At 41.4% G+C, this 22,616-nt stretch overlaps 1 protein-coding gene across 1 annotated transcript in view; it reads right to left on the reverse strand.

Moving 5' to 3' along the window:
- The window catches only part of ap5z1 (adaptor related protein complex 5 subunit zeta 1), a 56,611-nt gene that overhangs the window by 9,238 nt on the left and 24,757 nt on the right, over positions 1-22,616 (reverse strand). The window contains exons 5-13 of the mRNA XM_059653921.1: positions 20,884-20,993; positions 19,832-20,000; positions 16,475-16,615; positions 11,477-11,514; positions 9,157-9,319; positions 4,722-4,900; positions 4,414-4,556; positions 1,934-2,083; positions 35-146 (exon numbers count right to left, since the gene is read on the reverse strand). Of these exons, the coding sequence (XP_059509904.1) occupies positions 35-146; positions 1,934-2,083; positions 4,414-4,556; positions 4,722-4,900; positions 9,157-9,319; positions 11,477-11,514; positions 16,475-16,615; positions 19,832-20,000; positions 20,884-20,993 (1,205 nt within the window). The remainder of the gene's footprint in view (positions 1-34; positions 147-1,933; positions 2,084-4,413; positions 4,557-4,721; positions 4,901-9,156; positions 9,320-11,476; positions 11,515-16,474; positions 16,616-19,831; positions 20,001-20,883; positions 20,994-22,616) is intronic.

Raw genomic sequence — 22,616 nt, forward strand, 5'->3', positions numbered from 1 at the left:
TGCATTAGATCTCGTGTAAAAGGTGCTTCATTACCTGGATGACAACATTGAAGAAAACCTGCAACAGAATGGGGACAGTCTGAGCACAGTGTATGACTCTAGGCTGCTGAGCCATGTCCAAAAGCACCTCATGAAGTAGGTTTAGCCTGTGAAAGAAATCACATCTTCAATCACTAAAGAAAAAGAACAAAGAACACTTTTCATATTCGCCCATTCATTTCTTCTACTGTGTTCAATAGATATTTATTCCACACTGCAGAAATGTTAGTTCTAATATTTTCTTGCTGTACAAAAACCCTATTCACTGCTAACATTTTAGCCTTTCTTTACATCGCACCCTGCCTGAAAGTGCCCCATCTTGTTCAACCATCTCAGTCAATATTATTCTTAAGCAAGTCACTAGAATATGCAGTCTCCCCAAGTTGAAAAATCTCTCCCTTCCTTCCCTTTGTGTCTTGCCTGCACTGGATGGTAGTTAGGAAGAGAAGAACCAAATAACAACATAACTTCAATTCCATCTGTGCTGACTACAAACAGCTATTTAGCCCAATCCCCCACACCTCTACTTCCTGGTCTGGAGCTAATTAGGCTACGAGACCACAGAGTGCCAATTCAAATACAGTTAAGAGCAATGACTGTTTCTGACCATAGCCCCACTACCCTCTGGGAGAAAGACTTTCTACATTTGCCAAATCCCTGCACCAACTATTTTAAAATCTATGCACCTGTGTTTTTGTCAGTAAGATCAGTTAATGTGCTCTATCCACGATCTATCTAGAACCCTCAATGTTAGGCAGCTCAAGTCAAATTCCCACTCAACCTCTTCTGTTCCAAAGACATCCTCATAAATCTAGTCTGTACCCACATTAATGCAAATGCAGCCTTTCTGTCATGCAGTGAGCATAAATGTACACAATACATTAGTGCTTTATACATTCTATTATAACCATACAATATTCATAACACTCATATTCTTTACCTCCATGAATAAAAGCATCATTTATACCTTCTTCACCACATTATTTTATCCTTCTACCCTCCAGAATCGACACAGAGTATCCCCTGGGTTTCTTTCCTTTGCACCTTGCATCATATGCTTATTGTGTAATGATTTACTTCTTTTGTTCTCTCAGATTTATTCTCTCACTTATCTGGACTGAATTCTTTTGCCAATTTTCAGCTCACTAAAACTGATACACCTTCCTTCCTCACTTTCAACCACAGAGCAAATTTTTGTTTCATCTGAAAACTTTTTAATTATGCCTCCAAATATATAGCTAGAAAAGCAAGGGGGTCCCAGAAATGAGCTTCACAGAACCTCACTTGATCCAACACTCTAGTCACACTCACACTCATCGACCTTTTGCTTCCTGCCACTGAGTCAATTTTGGGTGCACTTTTCTTTGGAGCCTGCATGTTTTTGTTTATCAAATCCACTCAGACAGCTCAGGGAAATGTACAAGAAAACCCATGGTTGAGAAACAGCCTGTGCTTTAACTACTTCAGAACATCTCAAATCTTTTACAAACTATTAAATAGTTTTCAAGTAATGGCATTGCTGTTATGTAAAATAAGCACAGTAGTCAATCTGCACACAATTAAACCTCACAAAACAGCAAGATAGAAACCAAATAACTTGCTTTATTAGTGTTGATTAAGGGATAAATATTGCTCAAGACCACCTTATGAGAATGTTCTTGATTATTACTCATGTTTCCTGTCGCATCGGGACCAGGTATTTGTTAGTTTAGTATTTCATCAACATGCATAGAGTGGTGATCTTTCTACTAGGTGAAGCCAGTGATTCTTTCTGGCTTTTAAAGTGAAAATATCAAGTCACTTCTCCTGCATCTGAAATCTAATTGTCAGAGATTGCAAATCAAGTTTCCCCTTCAATTACAGCACACAAATTAAACTGTCAGGGTTAGTGTACCTGTCAATCGTATCCCCAGCTCCCGCCTCGACCCGGAGAATATACAAAAACATGCTTCGGTAATGCAGGTTCTGGAAGGCTTCTGCAGAGTTCAGGGTCTTTCTGTTCTGATCTGCGATCATCTTCTCACCTGCAACAGAGGTCTGTGACCTGAAGGATTCAAAACAAAGCAGCTCCTGAGTGAGACTGAACATTTCTTTACACAGCTTAATGATAGTACTTCACACAGGGAATCAGATGCATCACAATTTTAGCAAAGCCATTCTGACACCTGTTGTAAGCACAGAATTAATATTTAACATTTTATGAAATATGTAAACACATACACTAATTTTAGTGAGGTACTAGTCCTCTCAAGGCCTCTGTTAACAAAACAGAATTATTTACAATTTTCAGGAAACAAATACAAAGCTGAATTAATTTTCTTTGAAAAAAAAAATCATTTTATGTCTCTGCTTCCAAGACTTAACTAATTTCCAATTTGAATTTAAATTGTGTGGCAATGAGCTAATCTGTCAAAGAATTAATTTCACAGCTGTCCCTAATTGTTGAGCAAATAAATGTGTTGCAAGGTGCAGAACTAAACTCTATATTAGTTCCCAGAAACCGACAAGTCTGATTCCTGTTTAAATAAAAACCAAAAGAACTGCGAATGCTGTTGATGCTGTTCCTGATTCCTGTTTACTTGAACTCAGCGAAAACAACATTACAATTCAATTTTGCATCTTAAATTAGGGAGAAGAGATACCAATCAAGGATCCCACGTTCAATCTATTGTCTTTTCCTGGCACAAAGTGGGTGTGTGGAGATTGGGGGAAGGGCAGGTGAGGGTTCAGTTTTCATTACTACGGCTGAGCAACTTGTGGGCACTCACTGTCTAAGTGCACACTAATTTTTGAGGGATGCGGTAAGTAGAGGTAACGGAAGCCTTTAATACACTCATTGCAATACGGGCAGGGTAAAACTAACATGCAAGTACAGCAAGCAATTATGAAGTCAAACGGTACAGAATTTCACAGCACAAAAACAGGCCCCTCAGCCCAACTCATCCATGCTAACCAGATTTCTTAAACTGAACTAGTCCCATCTGCCTGCATTTTGGACCATATCCTTCTAAATCGTTCCTATCCAAAAGTATTTTGGACATTGTAGCTGTACCCACCTCTACCACTTCCTCTGGCAGCTCGTTCCATATATGCATCATCCTGTGTGAGGACAAAGCGCCCAGGTTTCTTGTGAATCTTTCCCCTCACCTTAAACCTATGCAGTCTAGTTTTGGACTCCCATACCTAGGGAGGAGACAAGACCTTGGCTAGTCACTTTATCTTTACCCCTCAGGATTTTATAAACCTCGATAATGGTCACTCCTCAACCTCTTACTTTCCAGAGAAAAAAGCTGCAGCATATCCCTACTAGTCAATTCTTCCATCTCAGTAACACCCCTGAAAATCATTTTTGCACCCTTTCCAGTTTAATAACATCGTTCCCATAGCAGGGCGACTAGAATTTAAGGCAGTACTCCAAATGTGGCTTTACTCAAGTCCTGTTGCAGTTGCTAGATGATATCCCAACTCCTGTACTCAGTGCTCTGATTGATGAAGGCACGCATGCCAAATGCCTTCTTCACTACCCTTTCTACCTATGACATTGCTTTCAAGAAACAATGTACCTGCACCCCCACATTTCTCTGTTCCACAACACCCCCTACGGCCCTATCATTAACTGTGAAATTTCTGCCCTAGTTTGTCTTACCAAAATGCAACACTTCGTAATTATCTCGAATTTAACTCCAGCCATTTCTTGGACAACTGGCCCAAATGATCATTCTGATGGCTGTCTCAAGCTGGGACACAGTCTCAGAATAAGGGGCAGGACATTTAAAACCGAAATGAGGAGCAATTTCTTCACTGAGAGGGGTATTGAATCTTTACCCAAGAGGGCTATGAATGCTCAAGCATTGTGTATGTTCAAACCAAAGATCGACAGATATCTAGATATGAAAGACACGGCTTCCATAAACAAGATAGATAAAAATGAGTATAGGACAGAAAATTAGTAATAGGCAAATGATCAGTTACAATCAGGCCAAATTATGCAGCAGCTCAATGAGCCAAACGGTCTACTACTTCTCCTGTGTTCCAGTCCTGGGAATTAGAAATAAAATCAGAAAGTGCTGGAAACACTCAGTAGATCAGACAGCACCTGTGCAGAAAAAAAACTAATTAAAGACCTTTCACCAAATCCAAAATGTCCCCTTCATTTATTATCATAGGTGGGGAAAAAAATTGCATTCATATAGCACCTTTCATGACCAGCAGAAAGCTCAAAGTGTTTTACAGTCAATGAAGTACACGTGAAGGGCATTTACTGCTATTAGATAGGCAGCATGGCAGTCAAAATGCAGACCTTGTGACTCAGAGACAAAGACATCACCAGCTAAGCTACTGCTGCCACTGAGAAACCAGCTCGAGTTTCAGTACCTGAGTTGGGCTTCAAGTGCTGCAGTCAGGCAAGGGAGGTCAAGCAGCGAATGAAGGATCTCCAGTGACGTGTCTGGACGAATCAGTTCGGGCAGCAATTCAATGAACTCGGGGAACAAGGATGGTGTGTTCCATGCTAGGAACTAGTATGAAAGACATAGGGATTAAAAAAAAAATTCAACTTGCATCCAAACTAAGAGGCCAAAATGAATCAATAATGGCGTCCTGCCATTAGTGCCCGAGCTACAATTAGCCTTCACTATAAGAGATCGAGCTATTTTCAAATTCCATGTACACTCAATTCTCACCTTGAACATATTTGGAAAGCTCTTGGGGAAAATTCCAACATTTTCACTCAGTGTTTTTCTATTCTTCCTGCAAAACTGGAGAAATTCAAAGGCCACCATTGAGTCATGGTATAGTTCAGAAGGGATCTTGGTGAATAAGTGTCTGTAAACAGCTTCAGAGTCCACTGCTGCCAGTTCACCTGAAATGTGGCAAAGGTCAGGATACTTTACTTGTGTTCATTCAGGATGACCTCACTCACAACAACTTATTTGCATAGCTCCTTAAACTTAGTTAAATTTCCTAAAGCACTTCACAGCAGCATCAACAGATTTGGACAGCAAGGAGATATATTAGATCTCCGTGCAGATGACCAAACAGGTAGATTTTAAGCAGCATTTTAACAACGGAAAGGGAACTGATGAGATGAAGAGATTTAGAGAAGGTATTGCAGGGCATAGGATCTTGGAAAATTAAGCGAGCTGCCATTAGTGGAGTGACTGAAATTGAGAATGCGAAAGAAGCCACATTTTGAGAAGTGCAGATATCTCAGTGGGCTGTGGTGTAGGAAGAGATTACGGAGCTAACAGTGAGCAAAGCCATTGAAGGGTTTAAAAACACAAGAATTTTCAGGTTCAAGGCACAGGCTTCCGATTGGGCATGGTAGATCTGACAAAAGTAGGTGATAGATGAAAAGAGTACAGTAGAGTTTTGGATTACTTCAAGTTTATGGACAGTAGATTGCGGGAAACCAACCATGAGTCAAGATCAGAGGTAACAAAACGTATGGATGAGGTATTCAGCAGTCGATGAGTTGAGGCATGGAAGGACTCAGGTAATTGCAAAGATGGTAATAGGACAATTTAGTGATGTTGTGGATTTGTGGTTAGCAGCTTCATTCCAGGTCAAATATGACAAAGTTACAGTCTGATTCAACTTTGATGGTTGTCATGTAAGGGGCTAGAATCGCTGGTTCGGGAATGCAGTTTGTGGTCAGAACCAAAAAGAGTAGCCGAGATTTTCTTCAAGTTTGATGGACAGACATTTCTGCTCATCCTGCACTGGATGCTGGACAAGATAGAGATAGACAATTTTGAGATAGTGGAGAGGTGGGGAGTTACAGCTGGGAGTTATCAGCGAAAACCGTGTCTCTCTCCACATCAGAGATAATGGGAACTGCAGATGCTGGAGAATTCCAAGATAATAAAATGTGAGGCTGGATGAACACAGCAGGCCAAGCAGCATCTCAGGAGCACAAAAGCTGACATTTCGGGCCTAGACCCTTCCTCAGAGAGGGGGATGGGGAGAGGGAACTGGAATAAATAGGGAGAGAGGGGGAGGCAGACCGAAGATGGAGAGAAAAGAAGATAGGTGGAGAGAGTATAGGTGGGGAGGTAGGGAGGGGATAGGTTAGTCCAGGGAAGACGGACAGGTCAAGGAGGTGGGATGAGGTTAGTAGGTAGATGGGGGTGCGGCTTGGGGTGGGAGGAAGGGATGGGGGGGATGGGTGAGAGGAAGAACCGGTTAGGGAGGCAGAGACAGGTTGGACTGGTTTTGGGATGCAGCGGGTGGGGTGGGGGGGGAGAAGAGCTGGGCTGGTTGTGTGGTGCAGTGGGGGGAGGTTGGGCTGGTTTAGGGATGCAGTAGGGGGAAGGGGAGATTTTGAAACTGGTGAAGTCCACATTGATACCATTAGGCTGCAGGGTTCCCAGGCGGAATATGAGTTGCTGTTCCTGCAACCTTCGGGTGGCATCATTGTGGTCCACATTGATACCATTAGGCTGCTGTGGTATACTGCATCCACTGTACCCGGTGTGGCTTCCTCTACATTGGGGAAACCAAGTGGAGGTTTGGAGACCGCTTTACAGAACACCTCCGCTCAGTTCGCAACAAACAACTGCACCTCCTAGTCGCAAACCATTTCCACTCCCCCTCCCATTCTCTAGATGACATGTCCATCATGGGCCTCCTGCAGTGCCACAATGATGCCACCCGAAGGTTGCAGGAACAGCAACTCATATTCCACCTGGGAACCCTGCAGCCTAATGGTATCAATGTGGACTTCACCAGTTTCAAAATCTCCCCTTCCCCCACCGCATCCCAAAACCAGCCCAGTTCATCCCCTCCCCCCACTGCACCACACAACCAGCCCAGCTCTTCCTCCCCCACCCACTGCATCCCAAAACCAGTCCAACCTGTCTCTGCCTCCCTAACCTGTTCTTCCTCTCACCCATCCCTTCCTCCCACCCCAAGCCGCACCCCCATCTACCTACTAACCTCATCCCACCTCCCTGACCTGTCCATCTTCCCTGGACTGACCTATCCCCTCCCTACCTCCCCACCTATCTTCTTTACTCTCCATCTTCGGTCCGCCTCCCCCTCTCTCCCTATTTATTCCAGTTCCCTCCCCCCATCCCCCTCTCTGATGAAGGGTCTAGGCCCGAAATGTCAGCTTTTGTGCTCCTGAGATGCTGCTGGGCCTGCTGTGTTCATCCAGCCTCACATTTTATTATCTCTCTCCACATGTTGTTTGATGATATAATGATTTAGCAGTATGTGCAGGAGAAACAGGACAGGGAAAAGACAGACTTTTGAGGAACGTCAGAGGTAACAATAAAAGGCTTCCGACTAGTGAAGATAAGTAAGGAAGCGGGACACGTAATTACACTCAATTTCAACTGACATAGTGGTGGAAGCTTAGTTGATCAACATCAACCTGGCCAAAGAAACACTGACGACACTATTAGAAGAACCGGAGACACATACACCAGACACTACCAACTTCATCAGCAAGGACAACATCATCAAGCTAGTGGACCTATGCCTCACCACCCACTTCACTTTCAATAACAAAACCTACAGACAAGCCAACGGTACACCCATGGGATCCCCGATATCAGGGTCCTTAGCAGAGGCAGTAATGCAGAGACTCGAACAAACAGCTCTGCCAATCATCCAGCCCAAACTTTGGGTCCGCTATGTGGATGACACCTTTGTCATCACTAAACAAAACAAATTAGAGGAAACCTTCAAGACCATCAATAATACCCTTTACTGGCATAACATTCACAAAAGAGGAGGAAAACAACAACAAGCTGCCATTCCTAGATGTCACAGTAGAGCGAACAGTCAATGGGGAACTTCAAACCAGCATCTACAGGAAAACAACACATACAGACCAAATACTGAACTACAGGAGCAACCATCCCAACACCCACAAACGAAGCTGCATTAGAACATTATTCCAACGAGCCACCACACACTGCAGCACAGAGGAACTACGCAGAGCAGAAGAAAATCACCTATACAGTGTATTCAAAAAGAATGGGTACCCTATGAACACAGTCTGCCGATTTCTCAGCAATAAACCCAAACAAACAGACAAAACGGGCCCAGAAACCATAACCACTCTCCCCTACATCAGAGACATTTCCGAAATGACTGCCAGACTACTCGGACCTCTTGGCATCAGGGTAGCCCACAAACCCACCAACACACTAAAACAGCAGCTCATGAACCTAAAAGACCCTATACAGGCAACAAATAAAATGAACGTCATCTACAAAATACCTTGCAAGAACTGTGACAAACACTACATTGGACAAACTGGCAGAAAGCTAGCCACCAGGATACATGAACATCAACTAGCCACAAAACGACATGACCCACTATCACTCGTATCCTTACATACAGATGAGGAAGGACACCACTTTGATTTGGACAACACATCCATCCTAGGACAAGCCAAACAGAGACACGCACGAGAATTCCTAGAAGCATGGCATTCCAACCGGAACTCCATCAACAAACACATTGGCTCCAAATCAATCTACCATCCCCTGAGAAAAAGAACAGGAAATGACATCGCCAACCCAAGGAAACCTAACCAGATAAATAGAAAGCGGGACATAACACCAGCACTTTGTCGGAGGCTCACTGATGTTACCTAGAATGGTAACGAAACGTCTGAAAACGAACCTTCCAGCTCAGCAAGCAAACTCACATCCAGAACATCAACCGGAGATACAAATCTTCTCAAAACTCGCTAGCTTAGTTGATTGTTTAGGTTTCTTAGCAACACGGCATGAATGACAGGATGAAGCAATTTTGTTCGAAACGCACTATTTCAAAACGTAGTCAAACAGGTTCATGTTCACATTTCCTCAGGTGCATATAAAACATTCCCCATTCCAAAGGGAGCTCCTCCTAGTGTCCTAGACCAATATTTATCCCTCAGCCATCAAACTGATTATCTGGTCATTACTACATTGCTGTCTATGGGACTTTGCTTTCATTGTAGTCCACTTTGGGACATCATGAGGTGGGGTAATCTTTGCTTTTTTTGGAGCTTTTAAATAAGTTCTTGACTTCTGGTTTGACAAATCCAACTGCATGACTCTGGAAAGTTTAAACAGTGGCCAAGAATGCAGAATACTAAATGGGTTAGTTTATACTTACTGTGATTTAGATAGAACTGAACAACTGGAAGCAGCACTCTGGCAAAACCAGAGTCTGCACAGATCCTCCCATATAGTGCTTTCACCACTGGAAAGGCTCGATATACAAATGAAGGATCTTGTCGACAGATCAGGTCGAACAAAGTCACTGCTTCAATAAGACACTAGAAGACAAACACAAGACGCAGTCAATGATAAAGCAAAGCCTAAAATTTAAGGAAAAAAAGTGTCAGCTGAAAAATAATCATGTTTTTCACATTTTCTGCAATTCTTTCACATCAGGAATTTGCAAGTTCTCTTTTTTTCTTTATGTTCTATAAAGTTTGGTCTAGCTGTCACAGTGGACTTCTCACCTATCAAGTTAGTGTTAACACCCCACTAAATTTTCCTTTTGAAACAAGACATTTTTTTGGAATGTAAAACTTTGCTTGCCCCCAGGGTCCTGCAGTATGTCATTTGTCCATTCTGAAATATTAGAAGTCCCCTCAAAACATTGGAAACAGATCTGAATTGCTAAAAAAGTGTTTTATGCAACTCCTGAATAGTTTAACTTATCAGAGATCCTCTAGTGTTACCCTTAGCTCCCACATGTTCAAGCCAACTGCCAAAGTGAGAGGATTGCTTGCACTTGCCAAATTGTTTGGGGAAAACAGCAGGAACAGAGGTGTATTCGCTAAACAATCACTCCTGTAAACAAAGATACCTATTTACAGTGAAACTTGAGGGGATTTAGAGGCTGCGATTGCAAAATTGTTCACCTTGCTGTTCTATGCTCTCCTTGCTAATTACAGTTCAGAAGAGAAGTAAATTTGGGAAGATCAATATAAAAGGTAAATAAATGGTTTTTCAGTGCAAATTGTAATGTTTACAAATAAAAACAATGCTACATTTCCATGTTCCACTGGGAAATATCGAATAACATGAATCAATGCAGAACATATTACACTTAATTTAGGAATAGATCATATGTTCAAGCAGAGTCAACACAGTTTCATGAAGGGGAAATCATGTCTGATAAATTTACAGGAATTATTTGATGAGGTATCAAACAGGATAGATGGGGGGGGGGGGGGGGGGGGAGAAGCAGTGGATGTAATATATTTGGATTTTCTGAGATGCCACACATTAGGGGCTGCATAATAAGTGCTTATAGGGTTGGAGGTAGTATATCAGCAATGGATTGAGGATTGGCTATCTAACAGATGTCAAAGGGGGACATTTTAATGATGGCAAACTGCAACTATTGCAAGGCTATAGGGATCAGTGCTGGGACTACAATTATTTATAATTTAGCTTGAAGACTTGGATGAGTAAAGTGAACGTACATTAGCCAGGTTTGCAGATGACAAAATATTTGTGAAGGCAAGTGGTAAGGCTGATATTGAGTCTGCAGGGGTTAAGGGCGTAAGTAAAAACTTGGCATTTGATGTCCTCTCGCATGAGTCACAAAAAGCTAGCATCCAAGTTCACCTGGTAACAGGGAAGGGAAATGGAATGTTGGCCTTTATTTCAAAGGGAATAGAGTACAGGGAGGTTTAGCTGGAACTATATTTGCACTACTCAGACTACAGCTAGAATACTGAATGACTTGAGCCCCTTATTTTAGGGGAGGTTTTCTGATATTGAAGAGAGAGAGAGAGAAAGAAAGAAAGAGAGAAAGAAAGAGAGAGAAAGAAAGAGAGAAAGAAAGAGAGAGAGAAAGAGAGAGAGAAAGAGAGAGAGAAAGAGAGAGAGAAAGAAAGAGGGAAAGAAAGAGGGAAAGAAAGAGGGAAAGAAAGAGGGAAAGAAAGAGGGAAAGAAAGAGGGAAAGAAAGAGGGAAAGAAAGAGGGAGGGGAGAGAGAGAGAGAGAGAGAGAGAGAGAGAGAGAGAGAGAGAGAGAGAGAGAGAGAGAGAGAGAGAGAGAGAGAGAGAGAGAGAGAGAGAGAAAAAAGAGAAAAAAAGAGAGGGAGGGGGAGGAGGAGGGATATAGACATAGACACACACACACACACACACACACACACACACACACACACACACACAGGACAAAAATGTTTTACAAAAAAGTGGAGGATGCAGGTACAATTACAATGTTTAAAAGACATTTTGAATAAATCCTCAAGTAGAAATATGTTTTGGAGGGATAGGGACCAGGAGCAGGCAGGTGGGACTAGTTTAGTTTAGGATGATGTCGGCAAAGACTGGTTGGACCGAAGGGTCTGTTTCCGTGTAGTATTACCGTGACTCTTAAGTTACACCAGAGAGCAAAGAAACGGTGACAGACTGATAACGTTCAATTGCAATGTCTATTATTCAAAACAACAGTCCCGAAATTACTTACAGCTTTCTGAAGCTCAGAGTCAGACTTCTTTATAGCTTCTGTTGCAAAAATAAAAAGGTTATTTTAAAATCAGTTGTCACAGCAACATGACAATATTAAATTTAGAAAAAATTTTTGCTGTGGCTTCACTTTGCCATGAGGCCGCAAGTTACAGCAAGATTGTTGACACTGCATCACTGTCTGTTATGATGTTTCATTAGCCTATCACAGTCAGACTTGACCACTTCCCTATATTATCTTTGGACACACTAAAGGAAAAAAAAATTCCTGAGCAACTGCTTGCGAGCTATCATTCAACAACATGGAGTGGAGTGTTCAGAGGAAATCTCTGAGGCTTCTTTTGTTTCAAGGTAAGTCATTTCAAGACTCAAGTTGGTACCACCATTGCATGCCAGCAAGGGTCCATCTATAAGCAGGTTAACTGTGCCAATGACACTCATCGATGTCCACAAAAATAACCTGGCCCAAACTTGGGAAAAGTCAAAATCTCGAGCATTAAATACTGTAACTGAGAAATCACCCCTTCCTCCCACCATGGTAGTCAGAATTGCTGAGGAATGTCATCTGACAATGTCAACTTGTGTTTATATAGTAGCTTAAATGGGGTAAAGCATCCTCAAATATTTTACCGTGTTGTTATCAAACTCTGACACCGAGCAAGGGAGCGTAAGAAGAGATAACAAAAGCTTGCTCAAAGGATTGATTTTATTCTTGATTTGCATACTGTTGGCAAGGTTGGTATTACCCACTCCTGACTGCCCTTGAGAAGGCAGTAGTAAAGTGTCACAAAAGCAATATTTAGATATTTACTTGGGTTGTCATAACCTCTAAAAAGGTACAGGCTAAAAGCTGGAAAACACGATGAGTGTGGTTAGATCTTCGCTGAATGGACTGGACACAACAGGCTGAATGGTCTGCTTCTGTACTGTTACAATCTAAAAAACTGCTACCTTCCTGGTCTGAAATATTGTTCTTACATTGGACGCAGCAAGTGAAAATGTCAGAGCTAAACCAGGAACCAAAGTTCGAAAATACGAAGATACAAATCAAAAGTATACGGCTGCAGATACAGGAGTCTCTCAGCATGCTCTAGTGGCAAAAAGCAAATACTGCAAGTCACAATTAAACCGTGAAATCAAGCGCACATTTCTATACATTAATTCTCAGCAAAATTAGAAAATTACTTATACCAGAACAATCCTTCAGGCAGTCACTTACTATATCTACAACTGCATTTGTAAGTAATGCAAGAACTCATTACATGCAGAGAACCAGTTACCACTCGACATATTTGTGTAATACGACTACAAAGATATAACACGTAGAGTCCATTGATTACAAATGAAACATTACCTGCAAAAATTTAATTTACCTCAATGTTTTGAGGATTCCTGCGTCATTCTAGATGCTAATGCCAAGTCAATACCACAAGTAAATATACTGTATTAATGATCAATGTGTGCTGACAATTATTTACTTGCTCAGTATCCTATGCAAAAGTTGTGTTAACTTACAGAAGAAAACTGAAGAAACTACACGTAAAATAACTACTCAGTTAAACTGAACCAATATTCTAAATCAGTACTCAAAACTGAATGATTTAGCAGGCGTACGGCTCTGCAATCGAAAGTTAGGGTGCTAGGTAGAAAATTAGCAGACAAGCCCTCAAAAATGTATAAGTGACTGGATCATTCCCACCATCACGTGCAAATGAGTTCAACAATAGGAGGCAAGACTGAAAAAAATTGGTTAAATCGGAACAGCTTTAAATTCCTGGGATACGGAGACTGGGACAAATGTCATTTGTACAGGTGGCATCTGAACAGAACTGGGATGGAGCAGCTTGCAAGTAAGGGGTTGTGCTAGCCCTGGTGGGGAGGCATTATAATCATTTCAACAGGAGTGTGTGAACCAGGAGAGAATATTAGAAAGTAATACCAGGGTGCATGAAATGTTGGATGAAGCAGATAACACTAAAGTAGAGGAGAGTTAATAGGTGATGTCAGAGTAAGGGAGAAAGTAACTAAATCGGAATCAAGAGTTACATTGCATGTACAAGAACACATGGACCATTAAAGGCATATATTTCTTTGTGAGAGAGTATGCTGCGCTGACATGGAGTTCTGGTTTATGGAAGGGCAAGTCCAGCTGTTAAATATTCCTGGCTACAAGATGTGCAGAAATGATAGGAAAGAAACAAAAAAAAAGAGAGAGAGGGGAGTTCAGGAGAGCACTGCAGTTCTGCACCAAGAGGATATTCCAGAGTGTTCAAAGACAGAATCAACTTGGCGAGAGCCAAGGGATAAGACGTAATATATACACTGCAGTTAATGGGATAGACAGAGAGAAACAAGTCAGGAAGTTACAGGAACTTACAGAGAGGTGTAAACAAAGTACTTACAATGGGGAACTTTAATTACCTGTATAATTGTCTAGGATAGTGACAGTGTAAAGGGCAATGAGGGACAAGTGCTTCAAAATGGTGTTCTGCAGAATTTCCTACAGCACTAATCAGGATGTGAAAAGGCAAATACGAGAAACAAAGGAGGAAAAAAAGACTGGCAAAATAATATGAAGAAATCCTGAAGTGTTTGATCAGTACATAAATAGTACAAAGGTGATAAAAAGGAAGACTAGGATTTACACTTAGAGGCAAGAGGTGTGGTTGCAGTGTTAAATGAATTCTTTGCATCTGTCTTTACCTGCGAGGCAGAGGCCACCCAGGTCAAGGAGACAGAGGAGAAACTCAACCAAAAGTTCAAAATTGAGAAGGTAGCATTGGACAAGCTGTCAGTACCAAAAGCTGATCCAACACTGGGACTAGATGAGATACAAGCAAGAATACTGAAGGAAGTGGGGAAGAAACAGCGGAAGCACTGGAAAACACCTTTCAATCTTCCCTTGATTTACGGGTTGTGCTGGAGGATTGGAGAATTCAAATATTCGTGTAACGTTCAAAAGGGATGTGTTAAGGTCAGCCTAGCAATTAAAGACAAGTAAGTTTATCTTTAGAGGCACAGAAAATTCTAGAAACAATTACTTGAGATAGAATTAATAGTCACATGGAAAAATATAGATTTATTCAGAAGAGTCAGCAAGGATTTAAGGGAAAATTGTGTCTAACTTAAAGTGTTTTGAAGAGATGATAAGAGAGGGTTGATGACAGCAAAGACAGTTGATGTGGTGTACATGGACTTTAAAAACATATTTGATATGAGTACCACACAACACAGTGAGGAATAAAATGGAAAGCAGTCACATGAATAGGAGATTGGCTGAGGGTTAGGAAAGAGGGAGTAATAATTAATGGGTATGCCTCAGGCTGAAGCAGGATTTGTAGTGGAGTTCCCGGGGGATCAGTAACAGACTCTTGCTTTTCTGGTTTTATATAGTGTATAGACTGTCTAGATCTTGATGTTCGAGGAACGATTCCAAAGTACGCGGATGACATAGAACTCAGGAGAATTGTAAACAGCAGGGAGGACCAGTGTAGAACTTCAAAAAGGACATGGACACGTTGGCAGAGTGGGCAGATAGGTGGCAGATGAGGATCAATAGGCAGAAGTGGAAGGTGATGCACTTTGGTGCAAAGAACATGGAGCAGCAGTTTATTTTTAGAAAGGAAAGGCACTATCCTAAAAAGGTGTTCAGGAGCAGAGACATGGATGCATGTACAGTTGCCATCAAAGCATGACAGGAGAGGTAAAAGGATCTGTTAACGAAGCACACAGTACTCTAGACTTTACAACTAGAGGCAGAGAGGTCATGATGAACTTGTAGACGGCACCGGTCCGATCTCACTACATACGGTTCTGGGTGACACACATTAGGAAGGCTGTAAATGCGCTGGGGACAGTGCAGAAGGGGTTGACAAAATGACGCCAGGGTTAGATATTTCAGTTCTGAGGAAAGAACGGAGAAGTTGGGACTGTTTTCCTTGGGAAGGGGAAGACCAATGAAAGATCAAATAGAAATTTTAAAAATCGGGAAGGGTCTGCAGCGAAGGTAGCACAAATCTCTTCCAATTTGTGAATGGATTGAGAATTAGAAGACACACAGTTCTAAGATGTTTTAACATGAAGGAAATGTGAACTGAGAAAAAGGAAAACTTTTTCACATAGCAAGTAGAGAGGATCCAGAATGCTCTGCATGGAAGTGTGGTTATGGCAGATTCAACTGAAGTATTCAAAATTGCATTATTCCTATTTTAATAATCATACAGTGTGCTCAGTTATGGGAAAAGGCAAGACATAAACCAAATGGCCTCACTCTGCCCTGTAACAATTCTGTGATTCTAAAGAAAGTAACAACCAATTATAATAAAAATGGCCATTAATTATCTTTACTTCATTACGAAAGTAAGTCAATGGAATGCAGCAGCATGGTGGTAATGTCGCTAGACTAGTGATCCAGAGCCCAGATGGGGAAAATGGGTTCAAATCCTTGCATGGCAGATAGTGAAATCTGAATTCATTGAAAATATCTGGAAGAAAGCTGGCCTAATGGTATAACAACTTCAATGGTCATAAAAGTCCATTTGGCTCACTGTAGTCCTTTAGTGAAGGAAATCTGCCACCTTTATCTGGTACCTTGCCACAGCAATGTGGTTGACTTTTAACAGCTCTTTGGGAAATCAGGGATGGGCACTAAAGGCCAACTTAGCCAGAGACACCCTCACGCAAGCATGAACATGAAGGGTTTTTTTTCCAAATTCATAAACATGGTGCATCAATATGTTCTACAGTTCTTTTTTGCCATTATCTCCACACAGTGGTGAAAGCTAAATGCTATTTAAATATAAAAAAAAAAGCATCTTAGTCAAAGACAATATCCAACAGCAGCAATGGTCCACTTTAGGCAGGAGCAAACGACTGAGATGCTGGAATCACTTCAATACATAATTGAGATATTCAGTGGACTGCTTGCAGAAAGCTAAAGTGCAACAGTACAAGGTTTAAAATGAAGGGGTAAGCATAATTTCCCCCATACTGTACTCACTTCTATCACTCTGTTCAATTAACCGATTGCAATATTCAAACGTCTTCTCCCGCAGACGTTCTTTAGGGGGCATCAGACGACTGGATGTTGAGGAAGCAGAAACCATTGACATTACAGAGCTGTCTAATTCTGACTTTTCATCTAGCAGACAAATAAAAAGATTGATCAACTTCTGTCAAACAGTAGCCTCTTGTTACAATGCGGGTCCAATCAATTAATGACGATGAGGATAATAAAGGAAAAACAATCTTAGTACAAGCACAGCAAACATTATTAGCAGTGAATATCAAAGCTGCAACCTCTGCATTAGCAATCACAAGAGGAAACAAAACCAAACAAGCTTTCTTAAAGTCACTTTTTCTTTCAGTATCTTATCGAAGATGAACAAAGCTGTCGCTTCGGACTAAACTTGTGTTCAAGCAGATCCACCTGCAATTTGGCTGTGCTCACCCACATCTGCTGGCTCTTTGCAAATCTGACAAAAAATTTGCATCTGGACAAATCTGTATTGGAGATGTGACTGCTCAGTATGATTAAACTACAACTGTACGAATACCTTAAATGGAAGAAATGAAGATATTAAAAAAAGACAAACCATGTGCAGATGTAGTTTGTAGTTATGATCCAGAAAAAAAATAATTGTGGTGACATGCTGCCTCTGAATGCTTGAAAGATAAAATCTTTTCTAATGTGGATGCTGACTCATCTGTGTCTGTGTCCATCCTATGTACAACTTATGTTAATAAGCGCAACACAACCAAGCAGCATCTCGCTTCAACAATTCAAGTTAGAAAGCCTGAGCCAAACAGCAATCTCAGCATTCAAGTACATTTCCAATTACCAAATGGAAAACAACTCCCTTTATCTTTTCTGTTTCCAACAGTTCCCTTCAGAATCCCAGTGAGATCTGTGAGCAATGACATAGTTAGCTGTTGCTAGAATGCAGCCATCACAACCTTCCTCACATGTGAGAGCTGTTCTAATATACAATGATATCATGAATGGAAACTAAAGAAATAATGTTAGCATCTATGCAGATGACTAACAACTCATTATGTGGAATTTGACTGCAGCCACATGGTCAATTTATTTACATTACAGCAGTCTTGTGCAACCAAAATATACTGACTCAAGAGACAAATCAACAGCAAGCCAAGTTCATTTCTCATAGCAAAACACATCAGATGGCAAAAGCTACATCAACAACGTAAACCCTACCATTTTGGAGTTTTAGCCAATCCTTTAAGACCTCAGAGATGTTGGAACACCTAAGACAGGGGAGTTGAACCCAGGCTCTTTGACACAGAGGTAAAGACTCTACCACAAAAGCCCCTCAAACCATTTTATTCTGGCTTGTTAGCCTTTGAGAACCTTCTTCACATCATTAGAAAAAGCAGCAGACAATTAAGCCCAAACTGCCTGGCCCATCATTCTATCAGATCACAATTAATCTGGACCACATGTCCATTTCCCCATTTTTGGTCCATTGTCCTTCGTATTCTTATGACGCAAAAATCAAAGCATTTTTAATCCTAGATTTTCCTTTCCTATTTATTATAAACACTCACAGTGAAACCTCAATCAAAATTTTCAGGATCATTAGTCCAGATTAATCATGCAGTGATTATAAAACAACACATCATATTTATTACTAAATAAAGCAACTCTACTGTTAAGTTACTCAAGACAATGACCCACGCAAGTTATCCCAATAGTTTCAGCCAGTTTCTGAATCAAGTCTCATAAGCAGACAAATTCACAGTGAGCCAAAAGTTACTGCAGAACCTTCTCAAGCAAATGCCCCTTTAACACAAACAGGGCAAAGGGATAACGCCAGTATCTGGCAGGCACTTTAAAAACAGTTCCTAACTCTAGTTGAATGTATATCTGAAGGTTTCACCAGATGACATGATGCCTAGTTAAACAGGCTGCTTTTTATTTTTTTCTAATAGTAAGACAAAAATCAAAACGTGCACATAATTTTTTTTATTTCTTCATGGGGACCAGCATTCATTCCAATCCTAACTGCCCTGGACAGCAGTTAGGGCCAAGCATATTTTTATGGGTCTGGGAGATGAATACGCAGGTGGCAGATTTCCTTTCTGCAGTACCTTAGTCGAGTAGATGGGTTTTTATAACAACTGATATTCTTGGTCTATCAGGGACTGGCTACCAATTCAGTTTTTTGTTGACCAACTAATGTATTTGCTTTGGTGGCATATGAACCTAGAGCAGGGCCTAGTCCAATCACATTACCAGTATGCAACCATCTCCCAGGTTGTTTTTTGACAATGATCATGGAAAGTTATCTTAAAATCAGGGAGGGTTGGCAACCTTGTCTGTCAGTCATTAAGAAAACTACAATGAGGCTGTTTGAGTATCAGATGGTCATCAGAAATGCAAAAATGCAGCAGGACCTGGGCGTCTTTAAGCACCAGTTGCTGAAGGTAAGCATACAGGCGCAGCAGGTGGTAAAGGCGGCAAATGGTATGCTGGCCTTCACTGCAAGAGGTTTTGAGTGCTGGAGCAGGAATGTTGTTGCTGCAGTTATACAGGGGCTTGGTGAGGCCACACTTAGAATATTGTGCACAATATTCTGTCTTCTTTTCTGAGGAAGGATGCTCTTGCTCGAGGGAGTGAAGGTTTATCAGGCTGACTCCGGGGATGGTGGGTCTGACGTATGATGAGAGATTGTCTAAGTTAGCATTGTTTTTGCTTGAGTTCAGACGAATGAGGGGGAATCTCAGAGGCTTATAAAGTTCTAATAGGACTGGACAGGGTAGATGTTCATGATGGTGGGTGTGTCCAGAACCAGGGTCACAGTCTGAGGATTCGGATGGAATCAGTACCACAGAAAGTAGTTGACGCCTAAACATTGAATGTATTCAAGGAGGTGACTAGATACAGCACTCGGGGCCTATGCAATCAAAGGTTGTGGGGAGAAAGCAGGATTAGGATGTTGAGCTGGATGATCTGCCATGATTGTTAAGCAAGGTGGAGCATGCTCAAAGGGCTGAATGGCCTCCACTTGCTCCTATTTTCTTTGTTTCTATGTTTCTAAAAAACGTCAAAGTTTGAACACTTGATGGAATATCATGTTTCTCAGTGTTTAGAGAGCAGAGTGTTCCTGGAAGTGAGATCAAGCAAACACAGCCAGAAGAGAAGCACAGTCAGTGAATGCTGAAAACACACAGATGAGGCAAAGAGAGAAGCAATGGTTTGGGTACGTGCTTTTCTTGGAACCAATCTGTCCTCTGAACCAAGGCCAACCGATCAGCTGTGAATTTTCAGATTCTCTTTAATCAACAAAATGTTCACAAACAAAATCACAGGTTAAACATTTCACTAGCAAGCTACCTGCATCACTGCTGTTGACTCCACTTGCTCCAAAATATTGCAGCCACTTTCTGATCATGGAGAAAGAGTGCATGTTGAGCCATTGATCCTCAGTGTAATAATGGCCAATAGAAAGTAATGTGAAGAAATCACCTGCCACCGCTCCATCCACCTCTAAAATGGAAGCAGGCTAACCAAAAGGAAAAAAAGAACATTGTTAATGTTAGATTGCTTGAACTGACTCATCAAGCTTTTCCTTGTACGAGCACCTTGTTGGAAGCCTATTCATCTTCATCGCTCCAACCTCTCCATTTCACACGTGTAAGCTTTGATTTATTATTTTTTTGTACGGTATTCAACAAGTTGCATCAAAAACTAGCGTGTCCTTGTCTTTATTCCATGTCCACCTCTGCACATTCTAACAGCGTTCGCTGGTTAGTAATCAGGAGTAGTCAAAACAAGTTAATTATAAGTCTGTATCACTGCTGCAGTTAACTCTGAGCAAAGACATCACATGCTTATGGATTGAACTTAAGTTCTTATCATGTCCAGCCTAGCTATTTGAAAAGATTGATGAGCCATTAGGGTATGAACAAATTACACTGAAAAGTTAGGTGCCAGCTAACTCACAATACTGTTGCTTAATATTAACAGTAAACAGCAAAAGATCACAAATTGATGTAATGGTTAGAGCAAGCTCCAGTGATGCTCTGTAACTCTGGAAGAATGGAGTTTGGGTGTGCAATTGTTTTCATTGGAGATATTCAGAAACGGAAAAAAAACAATAGATTTAGATCAGAGAGGCCAAACCTTTCAAATGTGTTCTCGCAGCCATTTGGGTTCCATCCCAACCTCTCAACCAGGAGTGTAACAGCAGAAAGGAGAACAAAAGTATCCCAATCCATATATTGTTAATCAGCAGTAGTCAATGCAGCAAAAGCATCACTATTTTGTTCACTGATGTATTTAATATCTACATGAGAAACAGCATCTTATTGCAGCCTTTAAAAGGGTTTAGACAAATGAATAGGATAGCAACAACAGACTTGAATGAGGCTGTAGCTTTCCATTACCTGTCGTGATCTTGGACTAAAGAAGCCTCCAGAAGAAGTAGGGGCACCTTGTAGAGTACTTGCATAACGCAGCCAATCAACAAGCTTCTTACTAACAGCATTCACTTGCTCTGTTGTAAAGAAACAGTAAAATTGCGGAGTTTGAGTGGAATCTGATACTGCAGTCAGTGTACATGACTTTGTGGAATACTGAGCTTTGGGGTTCACAGCTTGGAACCAGAATATACCAAAATGCAGTCTTCTCTTTTACTCCTTCCTTCTTATTACTCACTTGAAGTATAATTCACATTTACTTACACATTTTGGAAAAGCATTCTACTGAAGACTGACTGCAATGGTCCGCTTGTTCTGAACACTTCAGTTAGGGTAGCTGTGCAAGTTAACTGCCAATAAGAAGTAACCTTGCAGCTCTTCAGTCTCTTAAAAGAAAATATTTTCGTACAATGTAGGGATTGCAATGAGGTCAGCCAGGTGGACATCATAGAAGGAGTTCCCTGTCTGGACCAGGTTAATAGCCCCAGTCAGGGGCCCTGGCTGACAGGTATAAACACAAGAGTCAGAGGTTAAGTTCACTCAGAGCTGGCTCTGAGGGAGCTGGACTAGTATCATGGACTCTACACGTCTAAAGGGTGACTTAGTGATGGGATACCAGCCTCTGTGGAGTTATCGCATACTCATCAGGAAATGGGATGCCAGAGAGGAGAACACTCCATGTCAGTCAAGAACCCCACAAATCAGACTGACATGAGCCTGACGAAGTGATCTTCTACTATGTGGCTCCACTTTTTGCACTTCAACAACAACAACATAAATTTATAAAGTACCTTTAACATTGCAAATTAGTTTTGAGGCACTTAACAAGAATAAAATCTTCTTGACATTAAACCACCGAAGGAAAGATGAGCAAAGGTTTGACCAGAGGTCAAGTTTTAGGGAGCATCTTAAAAGAAGATCGAGAGGTAGAGAGGTTTATAGTGCACGTGGCTGAAAGATCACGAATGAAAGGATTTAAAGGGGAGGTGATAGCCTACTGGAATTATCATCAGACTCTTAATCCAAAGAATTAAATGTTCTGTGAATTTGGGTTCAAATCCAGTCATGACAAATAGTGGATTTTGAATTCAATAGGAAAAATAAAAAGCTAGAATCAGGAGTCTAATGATGACAATGAATCCATTGTTGATAACTGGGAGAGAAAGCCATCTGGTTTACTAATGTTCGTTAGGGAATGAAATCTGCCATCATGTGACTCCAGACCCCAGAAATGTGGTTGATTCAACTGCTATCCGGGCAATTAGGGATGGGCAATTAGTGGTCTAGCCAGTAATACCCGCATCCTGTGAATGAATTTAAAAAACTGAAATCAGAGCAGGTGTTTGGAGTGAAGGGGCACAGAGGATTCAAAAGCTTGTAGGGCTGGAAGAAGCTCAATCCAAAAAATTGCCCCAAGTGCACCTGTGTAAAGGATTCTACGCCCCACATCATACAGCCTTTTGACCTCCGAGGCACTTGTCATTTTTCACAAACCATGAACAGCTTTTATACTGTTGGCGTCATGCTTTAGGATGCTGAAAGGATGCACAAAAATAATTCAGCCAGTACATGGGAGCCTTTTAATTGGTTGGTTTCAAATCCAGGTGTCTGCAGCAGTAGCTGTCTCTGAGCCGCTACCAATGTTGTTCTAAATCAGCCCATGGAGAGAGAGCTGCATGAGAAGGGCAGCGGTGGCAGAT

The sequence above is a fragment of the Stegostoma tigrinum genome, chromosome 23, assembly GCF_030684315.1.
Source record: "Stegostoma tigrinum isolate sSteTig4 chromosome 23, sSteTig4.hap1, whole genome shotgun sequence".
NCBI classification, from domain to species: Eukaryota; Metazoa; Chordata; class Chondrichthyes; order Orectolobiformes; family Stegostomatidae; genus Stegostoma; species Stegostoma tigrinum.